At 39.0% G+C, this 18,613-nt stretch overlaps 1 protein-coding gene across 1 annotated transcript; it reads left to right on the top strand.

The window, feature by feature from the left end:
- The first annotated feature begins 1,318 nt into the window (after nt 1–1,318).
- rhbg (Rh family B glycoprotein) lies at nt 1,319–16,573 on the top strand. The gene is made up of 10 exons (XM_069719914.1): nt 1,319–1,695; nt 8,011–8,197; nt 9,183–9,333; nt 9,518–9,665; nt 10,032–10,198; nt 11,840–11,977; nt 12,478–12,611; nt 13,090–13,211; nt 14,334–14,407; nt 15,600–16,573. Exons 1-10 carry the CDS (start codon nt 1,518–1,520, stop codon nt 15,675–15,677), a joined length of 1,377 nt encoding a protein of 458 aa, XP_069576015.1. The 5' UTR covers nt 1,319–1,517; the 3' UTR covers nt 15,678–16,573.
- Nucleotides 16,574–18,613: the final 2,040 nt, after the last annotated feature.

The following is an 18,613-nucleotide window of genomic DNA, read 5'->3' as shown; positions in this document are numbered from 1 at the left end:
GGTGGCAAACCAGAGATCCGGAGGTCGCAAAGAGAAAGGGCAGAGCCCGAAAGACTATCATATAGTCATTGAGCTTATAACGTCTAATCACAGCCTTCCCCGAGCCTTCTGTTTTGTCTTCTCGAAGGCCCCGTCGCGCCCTCATCCTTTTTAAACGGCACCGTAAATTATCTATGCTGTTGTGCCTTCAGTTTATTGATGCCCGTATAGAACGCGTCATCATTTTAACATGCTAAATTAGAATTGTGCACAAAGATGGTATCATTTATTTATCCAGTTACATTCGTTTTTCTTTATTTATCTACTTTTAGGTGGCTAACAAAAGTTCCCTTAATCGCTAGAAACTATGGTCGGTTTAAGGCCACTAGTTTGACAAAATAAGAAGTTTTAGACAGCATAGTGTAATACTAACAATTTTGACATATTAGTTTAGAAAAGAGCATTTGTGGATATCGTGGATATGTAGGTAACCAAGTATTGATGTAATGATAAGTGTGTCGACCGTCGGGCTGGTAAATTTTCATGGGAGCAGTCATTTTTTTTAGCATGCACTTTACCTTTTGTTCACATAGTTTCCAGACTCTACTTGAAGATGTTGTGGTAAATGTAAGGTGTTTTTCTAATGTTTCTACTTTACTTTAAAAAAAAAAAAAGACAAATGGGAAAAGCCTAAAGTGAGATCGCACTGTGCTCGCCACTGAAATGCGATGTCCACCATGTGATTTGAGCTAGGGACTTTTGTCCATGTTATCTCCCAGAGTTTTGTGCTCCAAAATAACATCCAAACACAACTGTAAATGTTGCTTTTTGTAAATGTAAACTTGCCAGCATTGTCAACAGTTAGCTTGGGCAAACTGCTGCTGTCCAATTTGGTGGGAAACCCATACGGTGATCATTTTTAGTTAGAGCTACTTCACTCCTGCATCAACATTAGCTTACTTTAGGTAATAAACAGCAGAGCAGAAAAAGTATGTCCAGCTCTGTTAAGTCTGTCTTACTGACAGAAATATTGCTGCCAAATTTGAATCAATATGACAATTACACACAGAAGATGAACGTAACACTGTTTGTGGCTACTGTACTGGTAGATGTTGGTTAAACATAAATTACCAGACGACAACTCTTTCTATCAAAAAGCTGTGAATGATTACTTCTCATCAACTTAGAAAGGTGAGCTCAAGCACTTCAGACCACCTTAAACGAATAGTAGGAGGGGGCGTGGCTAAAAGTGACCCTGCCTTATTAGGCTTGGTAGGTGTGACCCAGTCAAACAAAATCGCACATGTAAGACCAACTCTTGCGTTTGTCTGTGAGTCTGTTCCTCCACGCACACAGACACACCGAGACACCGGCCTCCTGTCTCTGCACTGAGGACACCCCTGAATGTGTGTGAGAGAGACGGAGTGTGTCCAACTTTCTGTGCTGGATCTTTTAATCCCTTTCATCAGGAACGAGGAGCCTCATTAAGCCTCTCCTCCTCCTCCTCCTCCTCCTTCTCACTTCACCGGGAAGACGACATGACGGACACAGCGACCAACATGCGGCTGAAGCTGCCAATCGCCTGCTTCATCCTGGAGATCATCCTCATCATCCTCTTTGGCGTGCTGGTGCAGTACGACGATGAGACGGATGCAAGGAAGTGGCACAATAAGTCCAACTCTGACTATGACAATGACTTCTACTACCGCTACCCAAGTGAGTGTCCTGCGTGTGTGTGTGTGTGTGTGTGTGTGTGTCTGGAGGTTTCAGGGTCACAGGTTACAGTAAAGGTCAGGGGTCAAGATACTCTTATTCTTCGACCTTCATTTTATTTTAGGTAAACGCGTTTAAATGAATTTATCTCGCAACACTTCAGTGATAAATTTGTTTATCGCTAATACGCTTTTACAAGTTTTTGTTCCAACATGTTGCAGCCCAGTGTGAACACATTCCTTGCTAAATACTTGAGGATGACTGTTAATTATTCACAATAGAACCAATCTATCAGTTTGCCCTGTATTTTCCAATCAGTTGCGTCTTCATTGGAGAAACGACGTTAACTACAACCCCCCCACCTCCATAATGCCATTCTACCTTTACCTTGTTCTTTGGGGCATGCAGGAAATAGCAGTAGTAGGAATAAGAGAATAAATGTCAGGAAATATGTGAAACAATTTTTTTTTTAAAGTCAGAATTCCTTTTAGTTCATAATATATAATCACAGGTGATGATTTGTCTACTTAACACTGGGCTCAAATATCATCTTTAAATACCCATGCCGCATTTGATAGTCAATAGTTCTTCGTAACAGCAAATAATACTGTCAAAAAAGAAACGTGACCCTAAAGTTAACTTTCAAATAATAATTTAATGTTTTATAACATGATTGAAGGTAGCAAATTGGTTTCTGTTGTTTTGGGGTGTGTCCTCCCCAAAATGTGCATCCGCTTTTTGGGCTGAAGAATAATCTCATTTTACTGTCATTTTCTTTCTGATGTACTTAACATAACTCACTCACACCAAAATCTCACCCCGTCTCACATGCTGCCTCAGGGATTTTTACACACTTGTAAGTATGATGTAATTGCATGCAATCGTGTTTTTTTTCCTCTCCAAACATTATATACCCTTGTCTTTGAGCGAAAATGTTGAATTCCGCACAACAGCATGAGAAGCTGTTGAGTTGCAACACAACAGCTCTCTTTTTCCTAATTGGATGAGTCCTTTTCTTTTTGTGGCTGAACATTTCACAGAAATGTCTTCCAGTCCACTGCTGTCCCATTAGAGGCAGATCCATTGGTCTCTCTCATTGTTAATTTCCTGATTTATATGGATTGATGGTCCTTCACTGAATGCAGTCTGCTGATGCTCATTACTGCATTCATAAAAAAAAACTAAAAAAAATCCATTCACTCGTAGTCAAAGCTCAAATTCAACTTATGCAACAGAAAATATGATTTTAAATAATTGTAATTTTACCGTTATTCCAATTTTCTTATCAACATTTTGAAGAAACATTGGTAATTAACAGATTTTGTGTGGTGCAAAATTGCAACGGCACTTTCAGGCAGCAAATATATTTTCTTAAAAACCTAAAAGACGAAACAGTTTTCTTCAGAGGGTCACTGTGTATTTTGTTTCTTCCATTTTAAATTGTAACAGAAACTTTCCACTTTGTACTTTATGCCCCTGGAAGACTTGTCTGATCAGCTCCACCTTAACAAGCCTTAACCGTCATGACGGGTCTGGTGGGCGCGTCTTAACAAGTCAGACACTGTCAGCTATAGGTGTCTCTTTCTCTCACTGGCTCTCTGCAGGTGGTGTCCTGGGGGCGGAGAAGAAAGATTAGAATGCAGATAGATGAAGGACCTGCTCTTACTTAACCCTCCTGTTATGTTCGTTTCTTAGGTACAGCAATGATGTTCCCGGGTCAATGTGACCCGGTGCATGTTTAATCATCCAAAAGTTGTCCGAAACCAAAAAAATCCTAATAAATATAGTTTGTACCTCATCACCAACACCATTACTAACAATTCAATCAGTTTTTAGTGGAATGGAGTTATTCACCCCTCCGTAGATCATAGTTCAATTAGGATAACTCACTCGTTTTCATGAAAAATACATGTTCAAATTATTTTTTTAGGTACACTGGAAAAAGCTATAAATTGCATTAGTCTACCATAACATGTATTTTTTTCCCTAAATTTTATTTACATTTTGAAACTTTCCTTTGTTTCATGGGGTGATGTAGATAAATAGAAATGAGATACCTATGCTGTTCAGGGTCATATTGACCCGCTCACTCAAAATCAAGCCAAATGAGTCATAAGGATTGCATTTCATCCAGCTCCTTCCACTTCTCCCCAAAAACACGTCTCCCTTCTAGATTAGTCATTTCTAGAATGACTTTCTGTATTGAGTTTGGAATGACCAGCCCAAAAGCTGACTCGATGTCTGTGACACGAGTCACTGCCATCCTGGTTGGGTCTGGCACCATCTTTAGAATATTTTCGGCAGACCGTCTCGGCTGATGTGTATTGGGTGAGGATGACCGCTGTATTTCAAGTTTTTTTTGACATGAATGTCTCGCTTGGAGGAACAGGTATATCACATTCCTCATCTGATGGTTCATAATCAGTCCCATTATAATCTGAATTGACCTCAAGATGGCCTTCATCTTCAGACACATCCTCCCCCTATTTCACTGTCGTGGTCAAGGATGTGCTCCAGAGCCTCCAGGGCTGTCATCCTTTTGTTTCTGTCGCTCATGTTGTCCTACAGTAAGCTGCTGAGTTGTATGTATCTGCAGAGTGTATAGTTGGTAGGACTCCTAAGCAACCCTTTTGTATGGTTCGCCCCTCTCCTGCTAAGTGTGGGCGCAGTTTTCCTGCAGGAAAAAAAAAAAAAAGGTTCCCATCAAAATAATATCTGTATTTCTGGGTGGGGTAGTTGGAAAGAGAATGTGCGTGCATGTGAGATTGGGATGAAATTGTGTGTGTGTGTGTGTGTGTGTGTGTGTGTGTGTGTGTGTGTGTGTGTGTGTGTGTGTGTGTGTGTGTGTGTGTGTGTGAGAGAAACATGGTGGGAGGGAGTAAGAAAGATTGTCTCACATTTTCAAAGAAATGCCTGTAGGCGGCTAACTATAGCGTTGTCCCTCCCCTCTTCCTGTCAGTCACTGAAATTCACCTTTTAGCCTGAGGCTGAACTAACCTGCAGGGTTTTGCAGACATACAAACACCATATCTTTTGGCAGCTTTCCACATTTTTTTAATCAATATTATCTTCATGACTAATCTAGTCAACTGCGCCATCGATACTTCTGTAAAAAAAAAAAAAAAAAAAAACGGCTATTTGAATTACTTAAATGCACTGAAACATCTGATCTCTGCTGTATGGTTATGTCAGAGGTCGTGCTCAGGCACAGAACCCAAAGCATGCCAAATGTGAATTTTTAAGAATGTCCTCTGGAGGAAAAGTAACAGCTTTCTAAAAGCAATATTTTTTATTTAAAGCCAAATGCAGGAAATAAAGCTAAAATGCTAAAACAAACATCTGCACTGTGCATGATATGTCTCCTTTAAACTGTTGCAAAAAAGCCCTCTGACCTTCAAACTGCATGACTTTTAAATTACAAATCCTAACTTCTCAAGGTCAGGAAAAAATATCTTAACATTTATCAAATGAATTGCTTAGAAATTTTGTACCGATATACGTGATGCACTGAGGGTGAGTTTTTTTTTTTGCATTGTAAGAGGCGACCCCCTGACATTGTTTTTAGCGCCGTCAGCAGGTTGAAATTTGTAGATTCGACTTAAATGTCTAAAAACATATTGGATAGATTGCCAAAAAATGTTGTGCAAATATTCATTCCCCCCCCAGCGTGAGCTCCAGTCACTTAGTAGCATCATCATCGATCAGAAAAATGTATTTCTTCTTTATTCATGATCAAATACCTGCAAATGATTCACATTTCCTTCAGTGTCAGCTGAACTTTCCTAATTAGCAAATGTTAGCATGCTGACATACTAAACTAAGAACATGATTGCACCGGTAATGTTAACACATTCCCTGCATGTTGACATGTTGATGTCAGCACTTCACTCAAAGGGCCAGTGTGCAAAGGTTTCACAGAATCTCTCAGTCTTGCTTCCTTTTCTGTCACCGGTGGAATTTCCCAGTGAGAATCGTTAACATCATACAACTTAAAACAAATCCTTGAAACAGTGTAAGACGACAGAGTGGGTTGTTTGCCCCCTCAAATACACTCATGTGACACACAGACTGTGACCTGCAGTTGAGATAAAAACATCCCTTCTGACAAAGACTATTATTTGCGCAGCCACAAGATGAAAACTGTAGATCAGATGGCTTTAAGGCTCTGAGGAAAGTTTCCCTGCAGCACTGCTTCAAACCACTGAATGTGACAGAGATCAGAAAAATAGGAGCAGAGAGTAAAGGTCCATTAGATTTAATGGTGTCAGATCACCTTCCAGACACCTTCCCTGTCACGGGAGCTGAAACAGAACTTCACCTTCATGATGTAGAGGTTTATATACACAACCCACATCCTCTGTCCTCATTGTACGCCTGAAAAAGAACCTATTCAATCCCCTCTACGAGGCTTGTTTTTTAACGTGTGAACAAAACAGTCGAGTGATGAAAGAGGACGTCCCGTGGCTGTCTGAGAGGTCACAGGTTCGGTCCCATTCCCCACGGCAGAAAAACATTCCTTTTAAAATTGTTCATAATTATGAAACGGCTGCTTTTGATTTAAATAAATTTTATTGTAGGCTATTGTATGGTAGATAGTCAAAATGTAACATAAAAATAACAGTTTCCTGTATTGAATGAAAATAAGTAAATATAAAATATGAAACTATTAGTCAATACAGGTAATTTCAGGCAGATTAAAATCCCATGTTATATTTTGATGGTGGTTTCAGTGCTCTTACAGACTTGTTTTTCTCAATAGAAATTAAATAACTAATCTCAATGTTGTGAAATCCTCTCAATATGTAAAATATGTAAAGAGAGTGTTATTATGTAAATATTATAATAGCAGAAAAACAGTGAGACTCTAATTCTACCCAGCAGAGCCTGCCATTGCTTTGATTGTACAGTGTCCGTCTGGGAACTGCGCGTATCTGGGCCAAAATGCCAACGGGGACACTGGCAACACCTCCGCGTGGCCATGCCAATTAACTGTCGCCATGGCAACAGCAGCCACGGCACAGTGTAATATTGTGTATGGCAGGTTGGGACAAATAACGAGTTAGAAAGCGATGCACTCAAACTGTGTGAGGCAGTGAGAGTTGAAAGGAAACGTCAGTCTGCAAGTTGAGAGAGTTCAGAATTCACTTACTTTCTTCTAATGTAGAAGAAAATAGTCTTTCACATAGTGGACGTACTAATACATTTTTAAAGCGATGAGTTTTATAAATGTCCGTGAGGAAGATCGCCGTACATGAGCCACACTGTACAGGCCGGAGCCAGCACCGAACCTGATGTCCTAGTTAACCAAAGCTTATGTAACCGCTCATTCAAAGAGAGACTGTTTTCAATGACAAAGCCCTCAAGTGACAGTTGTTGGCATGGATTGGGTGCTTTTGTTGATGGAAGCTGTTAAGGAGTGCATTTGAGGTTGATCTAAATGACTGGCACCCTTTCTGAAAACCACTATAGGCTTTTCACTGATAAAGTACAAAGGCAGGTTTTTATGGCATCGGTGAGCAATTTGGTTTTTATTGTTTATGATTGTTTAAACTTAAAATGAAAACAGAAGAAGGGATATTGAAAATATTTCTACTAATGACAGTTGTTATTATTATTTTTAAGGTTTGTAAATAGGCTTTGATGATCTTTTACAATATGAGCTTTGTATTTCCTGAAACAAAACATTTATTGATTTGCTGATAAACAAAATGATCTGGCAACAGTTTTTGTAATTTATTGACATTTTTAAACAAAATCTCAAATTCTTTTCTTTGATTTTTGCTTCTCAAATCTGGGAATTCACAGCATTGTTTTAAAAGATGTTGGCATGTTATTAAAATACATTATAAGTCCCTAAAATTCTATTCCGATATAATGTAGTAAATTTTGGGTCATCCACATATGTAGATGCAGGTTTCAAAGCAGCCAACAGGGTTGAGAACATCAGGAGCAACACCCAGAGAAAGTTTGGTGTCATCTGCATAGCAAAGAAACTAAATACTTTAAAACCTGCAAATCAGAGGGCGTAGACTTAAGCCTTATGGAACTGAAATTTAACTTTCAATGTGTAAATCACTATGATTGGGTACAAAATCTAATCAATGGGAGCGAAACCAGTTTAAAGTCTTGTCAAAAAACCTCTTTCAATTTTTTAACTGATCACTTTGTCAAGCTACATTATCTTTAATGTCATAGTCACAATATTGTTGACTGGGGACCACCTCTGTCCACCATATAAGACAGAAAACTAACACGGATTACTGGTCCTCCGGGCTCATGAGCTCCATGATTTTATCCCGTGTTTTCTACATTGTGCAGGTTTCCAGGATGTGCACGTGATGATCTTCATCGGTTTCGGCTTCCTCATGACCTTCCTGCAGCGCTACGGCTTCAGCAGTGTCGGTTTCAACTTCCTGATCGCAGCCTTCGCATTGCAGTGGGCCACCCTCATGCAAGGTTTCTTCCATGGTATGCATGGAGGCAAGATCCACATTGGGGTGGAGAGGTATGCGATAAACATGCACTGATGAATGCGCACAATGACAGACATGCACATAAATGATATACTGATTATGAAACATGTAAAACACGTATTTTAATTGCACTTCAAAACAGGCCTGTACACAGCCTGAGGTTCTTTAGAGAGTCAGCAAAGACACACATACACACACAAATAGCTTTTTCTCATTATACCTTCTCTTAACTTTCGCCATACAGTGCCAGCAACTCATATTTTACAGACTACTTTATTGCTATTACAAAGTACTGTATGGGCAGACTGCCAGTGAAAGTTTTGTCGTTGTCCTTGAATGGATTTCACAAGAGTTTGAAAGGTCGTATCCAGTCTAAAACTAGACGAAACAAGTGCCAAGAAAACAGGCCCCTTGTTTACCCTCATAGCAAATCTGATCACTATTTGACTTATTTTGTGTCTTTACACCAACCGAATGACAAATTAGTGAAGTTCATCATGTACATTTTTTAATTTGAATAAGCTGTTTACCTTCCCTTTTAAAGGGTTTAAAATGAATTTATGGCCTCTCGGGGGCAGTAGAATAAGCTGTAAACACAACACTGACGCCTTCCTGGCAACCTGATGGATGCAAGTCCAATATTCACTTTCCTTTAGCATCAGTTATCCACAAACTGCTTAGAAAAATAACTCGCCTTTTAGCTGCTTAATGTTTACTTGGAACTAACTTTGTCTGCCCGCTGTTTCGTGCTGGACAGATTGTTGTTTTTGAGCACAGAGCTCAAAACCTTTACACACAAAGACACTGAAGTGTCATCCACACTGGTAGAAGCTGAGTGTTTGGCGATAATTCTACAATTACTGGCTGAAATGCTTCTGAAAAAGTCACAAACACTGCAACACTGAACGCGGGATTCCTGCATTAGCAAGGAAGAAACGTGTTTTATGTAATGTTGTCCGCGCCCTGTGCAGTTCACTGTATTAACATCTCTTCTTCACCTCTGTTTTCTTGTTTCAGTATGATCAATGCTGATTTCTGCACAGGCGCTGTGCTCATCTCATTCGGAGCAGTTCTGGGTAAAACCAGCCCCGTGCAGCTGCTGGTCATGGCGATATTCGAGGTCACACTGTTCTCCGTCAATGAATTCATCCTGCTGAGCCTTCTGGGAGTGAGTTACCCAATGAATTATATTATACATTCCTTTCAGAAATGGAAATAATTTCGTGAAAATCTCTGGTTGACTTGTGTGTTCAGCATACAACAGTATCGAACTGACTGATAAAGGTTTGGGGAAAAAGTCCAAATTTCCTTTGCATTATCTAAAACCAAGTTGTGCACTAACTTTTCTCCAGACCAGAGATGCCGGAGGCTCCATGACCATCCACACTTTTGGAGCTTACTTCGGCCTGACGGTGACCCGAATCCTGTACCGGCCCAACCTGGACAAGAGCAAACACAGGAACTGCTCGGTCTACCACTCTGACCTGTTCGCTATGATCGGTAAACATCCTGCAAAGCTGCAGCTCTCTTTGTGAAATAAAAATACTTAAATCAAATTTCAATTTTAAAGGCTAGATAATGTTTTTTAATAATTAAAAGAGTAACTAAGCATCTATGCTCCGTCCGGTAAATGCACTTCAAAAAGTTTACAGTTGTACTCTTCGTTGTTAGATCTTGCGTATTCTCACAGTTTTGTTTCCTCCCTGCAATAAGATCTCTCTAACTTGCTGCTAAACCTGAACACATTGTGAGACTACAGTTGCACTTAAATGCTTTTGGGGCTAATTCCAGTGCAGGTTTCACTTGAAATGAATCTGTAGCGATAAACCCAAAATATTTTGTATTTACTGTCGTGCTTCCATACAGGTACCCTCTACCTGTGGATGTTTTGGCCCAGCTTCAACTCCGCCGTCACGGCTCACGGAGACGACCAGCACCGCACAGCCATGAACACCTACTACTCCCTGGCAGCCTGCACTCTGTCCACGTACGGCATGTCGTCCCTCACAGCTCACGATGGCAAGCTGGACATGGTGAGGAGACAGGATTATCTTTCCTGAATTTAATTATGGCTTCCAAAATCAAATCAAGTACAAACAAATAATCCAATTTATGAATCAAACTGAGTCAAAAAGGCTAAAGTTAAATAAATACAGAGAAGGTGGAGTATAGACAGGAATGAGACAACTAGAAAGGCTGATTTCCTGTCAGTACGGTTGATCTCGTCTTATCTGGGTTTAAAACACATGAGAGTTACTCAACAGAACTGATGAGTGTATCACATGAAAGTACACACCCCTGAAAATATTTAAACTGCGGCCCGGTCACATGAATAACTGCTGCCGAGCTCGTCTGTCAACAGTAAATCATCTTGAAATCGAGCCATTCCTCCACTGATAGTAATCTCACTGAGAGGGTGGATTATATTGAATGCTGTAACTTTACAAAAGAGAGCCAACCTGCCACATGCTGATAGTAAAGACAAGCTACTCACCTGAAGGAAACAGCGTGTTCCTCCTGTTCGCTGCCACACCGTGTCAAAGCAACATGTGACAAACAGACTCATTGTGTGGAAATCTCCTGCTGCCCAAATCAGAAAGTCTCATCTGGTCATGTTATTCACGTGTTTCCAATTGTTTTCTATTGGCAGATGCAGATCTGTCTCCTGACTGGTTTTACACCAAAGTCTAAGTCACCAAAGGCAGAAACATTTAAAAGTTGCACAGTTTTCATTTAAAGAAGACAAAAAAATACATTTGTTGCAAAAGAAATAAGTAATATTTGAAGCTCAAATAAATGCTTACAAAAAAATATTCTTCTGTTTTCATTGACAAACTAAACAATAACAAATAGGAAGGCAAAGTAAAACTGAGTGAGACATTTATATTGGACACTCACGATGACAATAGTAAATGCAGAAATATAGATTTTTTTGAGCACAGAATAGATTTTTTTTTTTTTTTGTTCAAGTTATTATTTGTGTTTGTTTCTGCAGTGTATAAATTATGTGCTTGCAAAAATATTTTTTTCTTTGCCCGGAATGTCCTAATACATATTCAGAAATGAAGCACAAATATGTGTGCATGGTGACCTGACTGGTTTATGTGCTTGTGAATACACTTGACCAAAATTTCATCTACGTACAGTATGCAAAATTTAATATGACGTTGGTCTTTGACTAGTCCACATGTATTGCACAGAAAATTTCTCTACAAAGGGCTGATTTTTAAAAAGGCTGATCTTTAAATCTGCAAATAATTATTGATGTACATTCGCTATATTCACGACTTGCTTCAAGCCACCAGTTCATCCAGGTCATCCAGTTGGTCTCCAGTTGAATGTTTTGTGGTTTTTGAACTGCAAAGTAGTTATTTTATGGTCAGGATTTTAGAGAAAATATAATGCTTTCTGTAGATACCGTTTCTGTATATGTAGGCTTGTTGTGTTTTAAAGCATTCTTTGCGCAACTAAGAGTTAAATCCTGGTGGTGAAATGAAGTGCGCCCACAATTAGTTCAATTTAAATAGTCTCTCCTCAGGTTTGCTAGAATCTGACAGTAAAAACAAAAATGTCCCCAGTAGTAGTTACAGCCCTACAGTAACCCTTTGTTTGCTGATTAAAACCTCCCCCGACTCTTAAAAAAAACCCAAATATGCTTATTGTCTCCATTGTAGGTCCACATTCAAAATGCTGCCCTGGCCGGCGGAGTCGCAGCAGGAACAGCTGGTGAAATGATGCTGACGCCTTTCGGCTCCATGATCGTTGGTTTCTTGGCCGGCATCATCTCTGTTCTGGGGTTCAAGTATCTCTCAGTAAGGATGAGTCACCATGTCATGTTTGATGGTTAAGACTGTAAAGATTTTGTACACATACTGCGGGGGAAAAGGATAAAAGCAGGACTTTCAGCCGATCTTTCAAAATAACATCAGTTGCTGTTAGCATTTTATTTTTATTTTTATTTTTTTAGCTGATAACAACTGTAACTGTTACAGACCAAAAAAAAAAAAAAAAAAAAAATTTACTTAAGTGCGTCTGGATAGCCACTTCGTATTAATGGCTCTGGGATATTTTATACGACAGATGTAGTCATTACTGTAATCATTGTAATCCGATTTTAACATAACCTGCTACCCGCTGCTCACATATTACATTAAAATATCTGAGAGAAAGCAGCTCACTGGAGTGTTTTGCAGGATTACATTTCCAGTGTTGCAGAAATTGTAAAAAGGCTGTGGATAAAAGTGTATTTTAGGCTGTTCCTACAATTCTCCACATTATCTGACACCTCTTGTCTTATTTTAACCCCCATCAGCCCATCCTGGAGGAAAAGCTGAAGATCCAAGACACGTGCGGTGTCCACAATCTGCACGGCATGCCCGGGGTCCTGGGCGCCATCGTGGGCGCGATCACTGCTGCCTTGGCAACCACAGAGATTTATGGAAACGGGTAAACAATTCGTGTGACGCAACATTATTTTAGACAAGTCGAATCTGTCTTCACGTTCTCTCCCCTTTGAATACAGGCTGGATTCACATGTCTTTGCAGTGTATAGTTTACAGTGAGAAAGTAAAGTAACTTCCACAAGCTCCATCTTGAATGTTTTTAATGAGAGAGATCATGACACGCCAGCAGTTGTTTGTCAGGAATTTCCACATTTTTCTTACATATGTGGATAAGATAACATCTGTGACTGCTGGAGTGTGTTTTGGCTTCCACGAGGCTTCTCACACTTTTCTCATTGGGTGCAAATACAGCCTTCAAATACCTACAAAAGACATATGTCCTACTGCACTGTACATCTTTCTGCTTTGTTGTGATATTTGTAACCTCACCAACTATGTCCATTTGTTTCCAAACAATATAAATGATAGAGCTGGATTGATTGTGAGCTAACTTGAGGTTTTCCCCTCTGTGTTTATTTCAGTATGAAAGATGTGTTCCCTCTGGTGGCAGAGGGAGAAAGAGAAGCAGTTCAACAAGGCGGTATTCAGGCCATCTCCCTCGCCGTCACCCTCGGCATCGCCCTGCTGGGAGGGCTTATTGTTGGTACGTGTCACATCCTCCTCAGTTATTTGGGGACTTGCACATCAAAAAAAGTGCAAAAAGATTGCATGTACTTGGTGAATATATCACTCCTGTATGCAGCGTTTCAAAACATGGATTCTAATGTAAAGCAGTTCAACCGAAAAATAGTCCCTTACAACTTTTCCTTTTCAAAAACTGAGGTAATTTCTAACTTGGATGTCTGAATGTATTTTGACCTGCAAATCACCAAATCAGGGATTTCTGGGAAGGCTCATTAAAATGGATGAAAGTTAGACTTTTACTTCCTTTTATTACGTAATGAGATGCTGCTTAGGTTAATGATGAACAACAATGACTGACTCAGCAAGTCAGACAATTTCTTTCTTTCAAAACTTTCTTAATTGTGCAGTATCAGATTCTCTCCTTAGTTAACCCATCACTGTACACTATGTACACATTGGCCTGTATTGGTAAAAAAAAAAAAAATCTCTATAATAACCAATTTATGTTGTCAGTAACTGACTATGTGGTTTAGAAATGAAAGCCAAGGTGATTATATTCATATAGTGCATTACATGACAAGTAAACTCAATGAGCTTCACATTGAATTCATGTGCAAACGCTCATTTACAGTCTGCCAGGATCCCAGAACGGTAAATCAAAAACACCGACATGCTTCGTGTCATCCTGTATTTACTCGATTGTAATGACATCTGAGATGCAGGTGAGAGTGAGACGGAACGCAAATCAGTATTTCCACAGTTGTTGTGAGGCGGTAAAAGCCTCTGAAGCAGCTTTAAGTCCACGGAGAGAGTGATCTGAGCTGACGACGTTGTCATGCATGTTAGCAGCTACTCAAGGCAAAATGACAACCTGTACATTCAAATTAGTGTTGTAGCTTTGAGCTTTATTTAGGTTTTGATCATATTTTACACAGAACAGAAACCATTTTAAAATGTTTACTGTCACAGAACACAAACAGAAAACTCTAGAAACCCAAATCAAAATCTGAGATACTAAGAATACTAAGACAACTAACATTGCGCAACTGTATCAGGCTAAATTAAATGTGCCACAGTGATTTTTTTTTTTCTTTTGTCTTCAGTGTGCTTGTTATAAATAATCTCTTGTCTTGTGTTTAAGGTTTCATTTTAAAGCTGCCCATCTTGGGCGCTCCTTCTGACACCATCTGCTTTGAGGACAGCGTCTACTGGGAAGTGAGTTTGATGAAACAAAACAGTTCGCCTTTTATTTAATGTGTCTATATAGGTGAACAAATGATGCAACATACTGTAGAAGGATATTAACATTTACAAAAATGCATATACTGAATAAATATCTATTTGGGTTTAACTCGATTTCAAGAAAAAAAAAGTCCTGCGTTACCTGTACCTATAATCTAACTTGTTGGTAGCATTTTGCTTTACAGGAACTTTTCTAATAGTTTCCCAATAATTGCCTTAGAAGCTCTCTGGAGACAGTCAATCAATTTCTAAAATACATTTGTACTCGTTTTAAGGAAATTATTTTGTCTTATAATTAGCACTTAAATTCCAACCTTTCTAAACGTAACTTTTCCACCACAAACATGAAATATTTATCTCCAGAAATGTGACTATCCTGGTGTAAAAGAGTGCAGTACTTCATCTTACAGCCACAAGATGGTGATGTTGCACCGACAGTCTTGAAGTGGGTGCCGGTGCTCGTGCTGATCTGTCAGATGATGCCGTAGCGCTGTCCGACCACCAGGTGGAGCAAATTTACCACCACAGTGTGATGAACCAGGTGGATTCCTCCTGGATGATGTCACACCTTTTTAATTTGGGATGATGTCATTTAGATTTCCCACCAGTGTAGTGTGCAACACGTTTGCTGCTCATCATTCTTTTGATTTTAGGTTTAAATGACTGTTTGAGTGCACATACTATACATAGTATTTACACTCTGTGCAAATCAATGCACATTGGTCGATGTACACTGAGCAAATATTCCCATAACCTTTTAAGTGTATTTTTTTCCCCCTCTTAGTATTTATCTTTAAAAAAAAAAATATTCAACTGATTCTCTGTTCTCTGCTTGAATAAGTGAGATCAAAGATTTCACTACGGCAGTTTCCATCGTTCAATTTCACCTGTTTTCATTGTACCTTCTTAATAACTTTCAGCAAGGGGAACACAAGACAAATGCACAGTGCCTGCAGCACTGCAGAGACCTGGTTACGCTGATATTTATCGACATAGCACCACGGGAAAATGAATGACGCACAAACCAGGAAGCAAATACTAACGTGCACCTTGAAAAGTGACAATCAGACTGCATTTAGTCTGGAAGATAAAAGGATGTTTGAGAGCAGATGAGGTCATAAAAGTCAAGAAACTCAATTATCTCCCTCTCTATTCTGTGTCTCAGGTGCCCGGGGAGGAGCCGGGTCATGAGGACCAGTTGACCCAAGTGAGGACGGAGGAGGCTGAGAAGCTCAACAGTTAGACGTGCACGCACGGAAACACAGAACCACGCACACGCAACACACACCCCGAGGTTTTAACATCCTAGCACTTGAAACCCTGTAGTTTCTAAATATCGAAATTTTTGTCCGCATTGTGCTCATGTCAGTTTGACAAATTGTGTGTTTTTACGTGTACAAACTCAGACATTTATCTTTTTTTTTTTATTCTCCAAACAAAAATCAAAAGATCAGCATCTAGAGGTTATTGACATCTTCCACCACTAGAGGTCGATCTGGTGCTACTCTACTTTGTGCTTCGGGCCTGTGAAAAGGCTGCATTGGGAAATGATGTGTCTATTTGTTGAAAGATGCTGTCTAATTGTCCCCTAAACACGGGCCAATACATGGCTACAGAATTAAATTTTAACAGGCGGTTCAAACCAAAGACAAGCTTCTAAAAGCGAGTAATCTGCATTCAGTAAAAAAAATAAAACGTCCTCAGTGGGAAACCGAGAATTTAAAGAACAGGTTTCTTTTTTATAGCAAGTTAAAAAAAATATATATATATATATTTTCTTTATTTCAAATAAACAATTTCATTCAAAACAATGCAGGCATAATGGTTTATTTTTTTTTATTTTTATTTTTTTAGAAGTATGCATTATTTCCTAATACTTTAGTTTTGGGATTTTCTGCAAATTTATTTTTCTTATGAAACTGTATATGATTAGTTAGAATAGAAATACCGCTGTTGTTTTAGTTATGTACCTTTATGTTATTTCTATTTTGGATCTTTAAGCAAAACTTGACAGATTTTAACATTAGCTGAAAGGGATTTGGAAATAGGTTCATTGTTTGAAACAATTTGATGTAAAATGAAATTATTTTAAAACACAATAGTGGATTATTTTTTGGCAAAATAAATTGTTTAAAAGTGTGCTGTGTCTTGTCTATTTAACATTAAAGTTATGTGTTATAATACAATAAGAAGTGAATAAAAGGGGAATGAATACCAGTGTAGTAGTGATCAATGTAAAGCACAACTCGCTATCAAAATGATATATAATGAGGTCTGGTACTATTTAGGCTTTTATAAGATTCAGTAATTTTATAAAATGTGGGATCGAGGCGAGAGACTGTGCAATCAAGTCTCTGCTTGTTATGAAGAAGGTCGTCATTAGTGCTATTTTCCTCAAGGCTTAATGACTGTGCAGCTCTAATAACTGAAGGGGTTAATGTCTCCAATCCAGCCTGGGTTTGTCTCTCAACCGGGCAATTTACACAGTTTCACATTTGTGGATTAAACAGATGAAGAAAGCAGGGTGTCCTTGTCAGATGTGGTCTCTTCAGGGCACATGTACGAGAAGTGATTAATGCCACTGACGAAGGGGGCGGGGGGGGGTGAGACGTAGTATCGAAATCAATCCACTTGGGCTCTCTTTGTTCGATGTTGGCAGATATTAAGACGTAGCGGGATTCATTCTGAGCGTTATGGATCATGATGCGGCAACTTTAAGAAACATGGAGATGCTCAGAGGCGTACCAAAATAACTTATTCACTCATTTCACCAAATGCTGTGGAACCACTGAAACTTTCATCTCCATTGAAGATAATCATCCATAAATCCATAATGCTTTTAATTTCAAATCTTGATGATGATCAGACTTTTTCTTCAGCACCAAAAATGATCTCGGAGATTGTTATCTGTTTCATCACGAAAGTTCTTCGACCTAAATCATCATATATTGTAGGTCTTTTTTTCCCGGCAGCAGGAACACGCCACAGATAATCTCTTTAAAATGTTTAGTTAGGTTTAAGTACCAGACAGCTTGATCGGGTTTATTGAAATATGATAGTTGGTGGGTTCAAATAATAACTTCATTAAGGTTTGAGGACTGTTTTTTTTGTCACGGTTCAGGTTATAGAGCGATTACGGTTTAAAAAACAACAACCATAAAGTCAGTTGTTTTGTCAACCCTGACCTCCTCTATAACTGTGTCACCGGAATAATACTGATTACGACATCCTCTAGAGGCCACTGTCATTGAATATAAACATATTGCTCAGAGTTCTGATTATGGGTTAGACTGGCTGAATCCAATGGTGCAGTCTTACATCATCAGTAGATGTCACTTCACAGTAAAACCTAACATTGAGTTGTAAATAAGCTGCTTGCACAAACATCTTATGGGGTTGTTGTTGTTTTTTTTATGGGAGGACAGTTGCAGTAATCTTGTTCAAAATAAATCATTTTTCCAATCAAAATCAGTTTAGTTAAAGAGAAAACAAAATGGATCTGTAACACATCATGTTTTCCGTTTGTCTTTGAAAACGATGTATTTCACTCTGATCATTACTGATATCTTTGTTTTACCTTTTGATAAAGCAAGCGATTTGCATACCTTGATGTCCTCCCTGTTTGCCCGTCGCTGCGTGGTATTAATCGCCTCTCATAAAGAGGGCCCCCTTACAGGCTGCAGGGGCCTCGTCTGCGCCCCTCCCCGCCCCGGTTTGGTGATGGTACCTCGGCGTGAACAGGCGCCGCAGTCTTTTCCCAGGAACCAGAAGACAGGTGGACAGCTGTTTACTGAATAGGCGCTCATACTGAAGAGCTTAATTGAGCTTCATAGGGCTAATTAAAATGCAAAGAAAAATAATCATGATTATGGTAATTATTCTATTGTCTAATATGTCTTTTGGAGATGTGCTTGTTTGGCACCATACCTCCAATATGTTAAAGACAATTAAAAAAAAAAAGAAAAGTAAAACCATTTTGTGGTTGTCAAGCATGTACCAAAACTGTCATTATTTTAAAAAAGAAAAATCCACATGTTAATTGTTTTAATTTCTATTGTTTAAATCCTTCTGTGAGCTAGTATTAAAAACGACATCATTACAACTAATTAAAGGTATCACAAGGAATTGTCTTTGTGTTTAACATAAATTACAAGTTTGGACAGAGTTTTTGGAGTATGT

Source organism: Brachyistius frenatus, unplaced genomic scaffold, assembly GCF_029030835.1.
Source record: "Brachyistius frenatus isolate BFR_SWC_R1_liver_20210118 unplaced genomic scaffold, ASM2903083v1 Contig_227, whole genome shotgun sequence".
Lineage (NCBI taxonomy): Eukaryota > Metazoa > Chordata > Actinopteri > Embiotocidae > Brachyistius > Brachyistius frenatus.
This window is presented reverse-complemented; position numbering and strand designations above follow the sequence as displayed.

Coding starts and splice junctions, on each gene's coding strand:
- rhbg (XM_069719914.1), top strand. CDS start 1,518: ATGACGGACACAGCGACCAACATGCGGCTGAAGCTGCCAATCGCCTGC. Junction 8,198..9,182: donor ATCCACATTGGGGTGGAGAG/GTATGCGATAAA, acceptor TTCTTGTTTCAG/TATGATCAATGCTGATTTCT. Junction 12,612..13,089: donor ACAGAGATTTATGGAAACGG/GTAAACAATTCG, acceptor TGTTTATTTCAG/TATGAAAGATGTGTTCCCTC.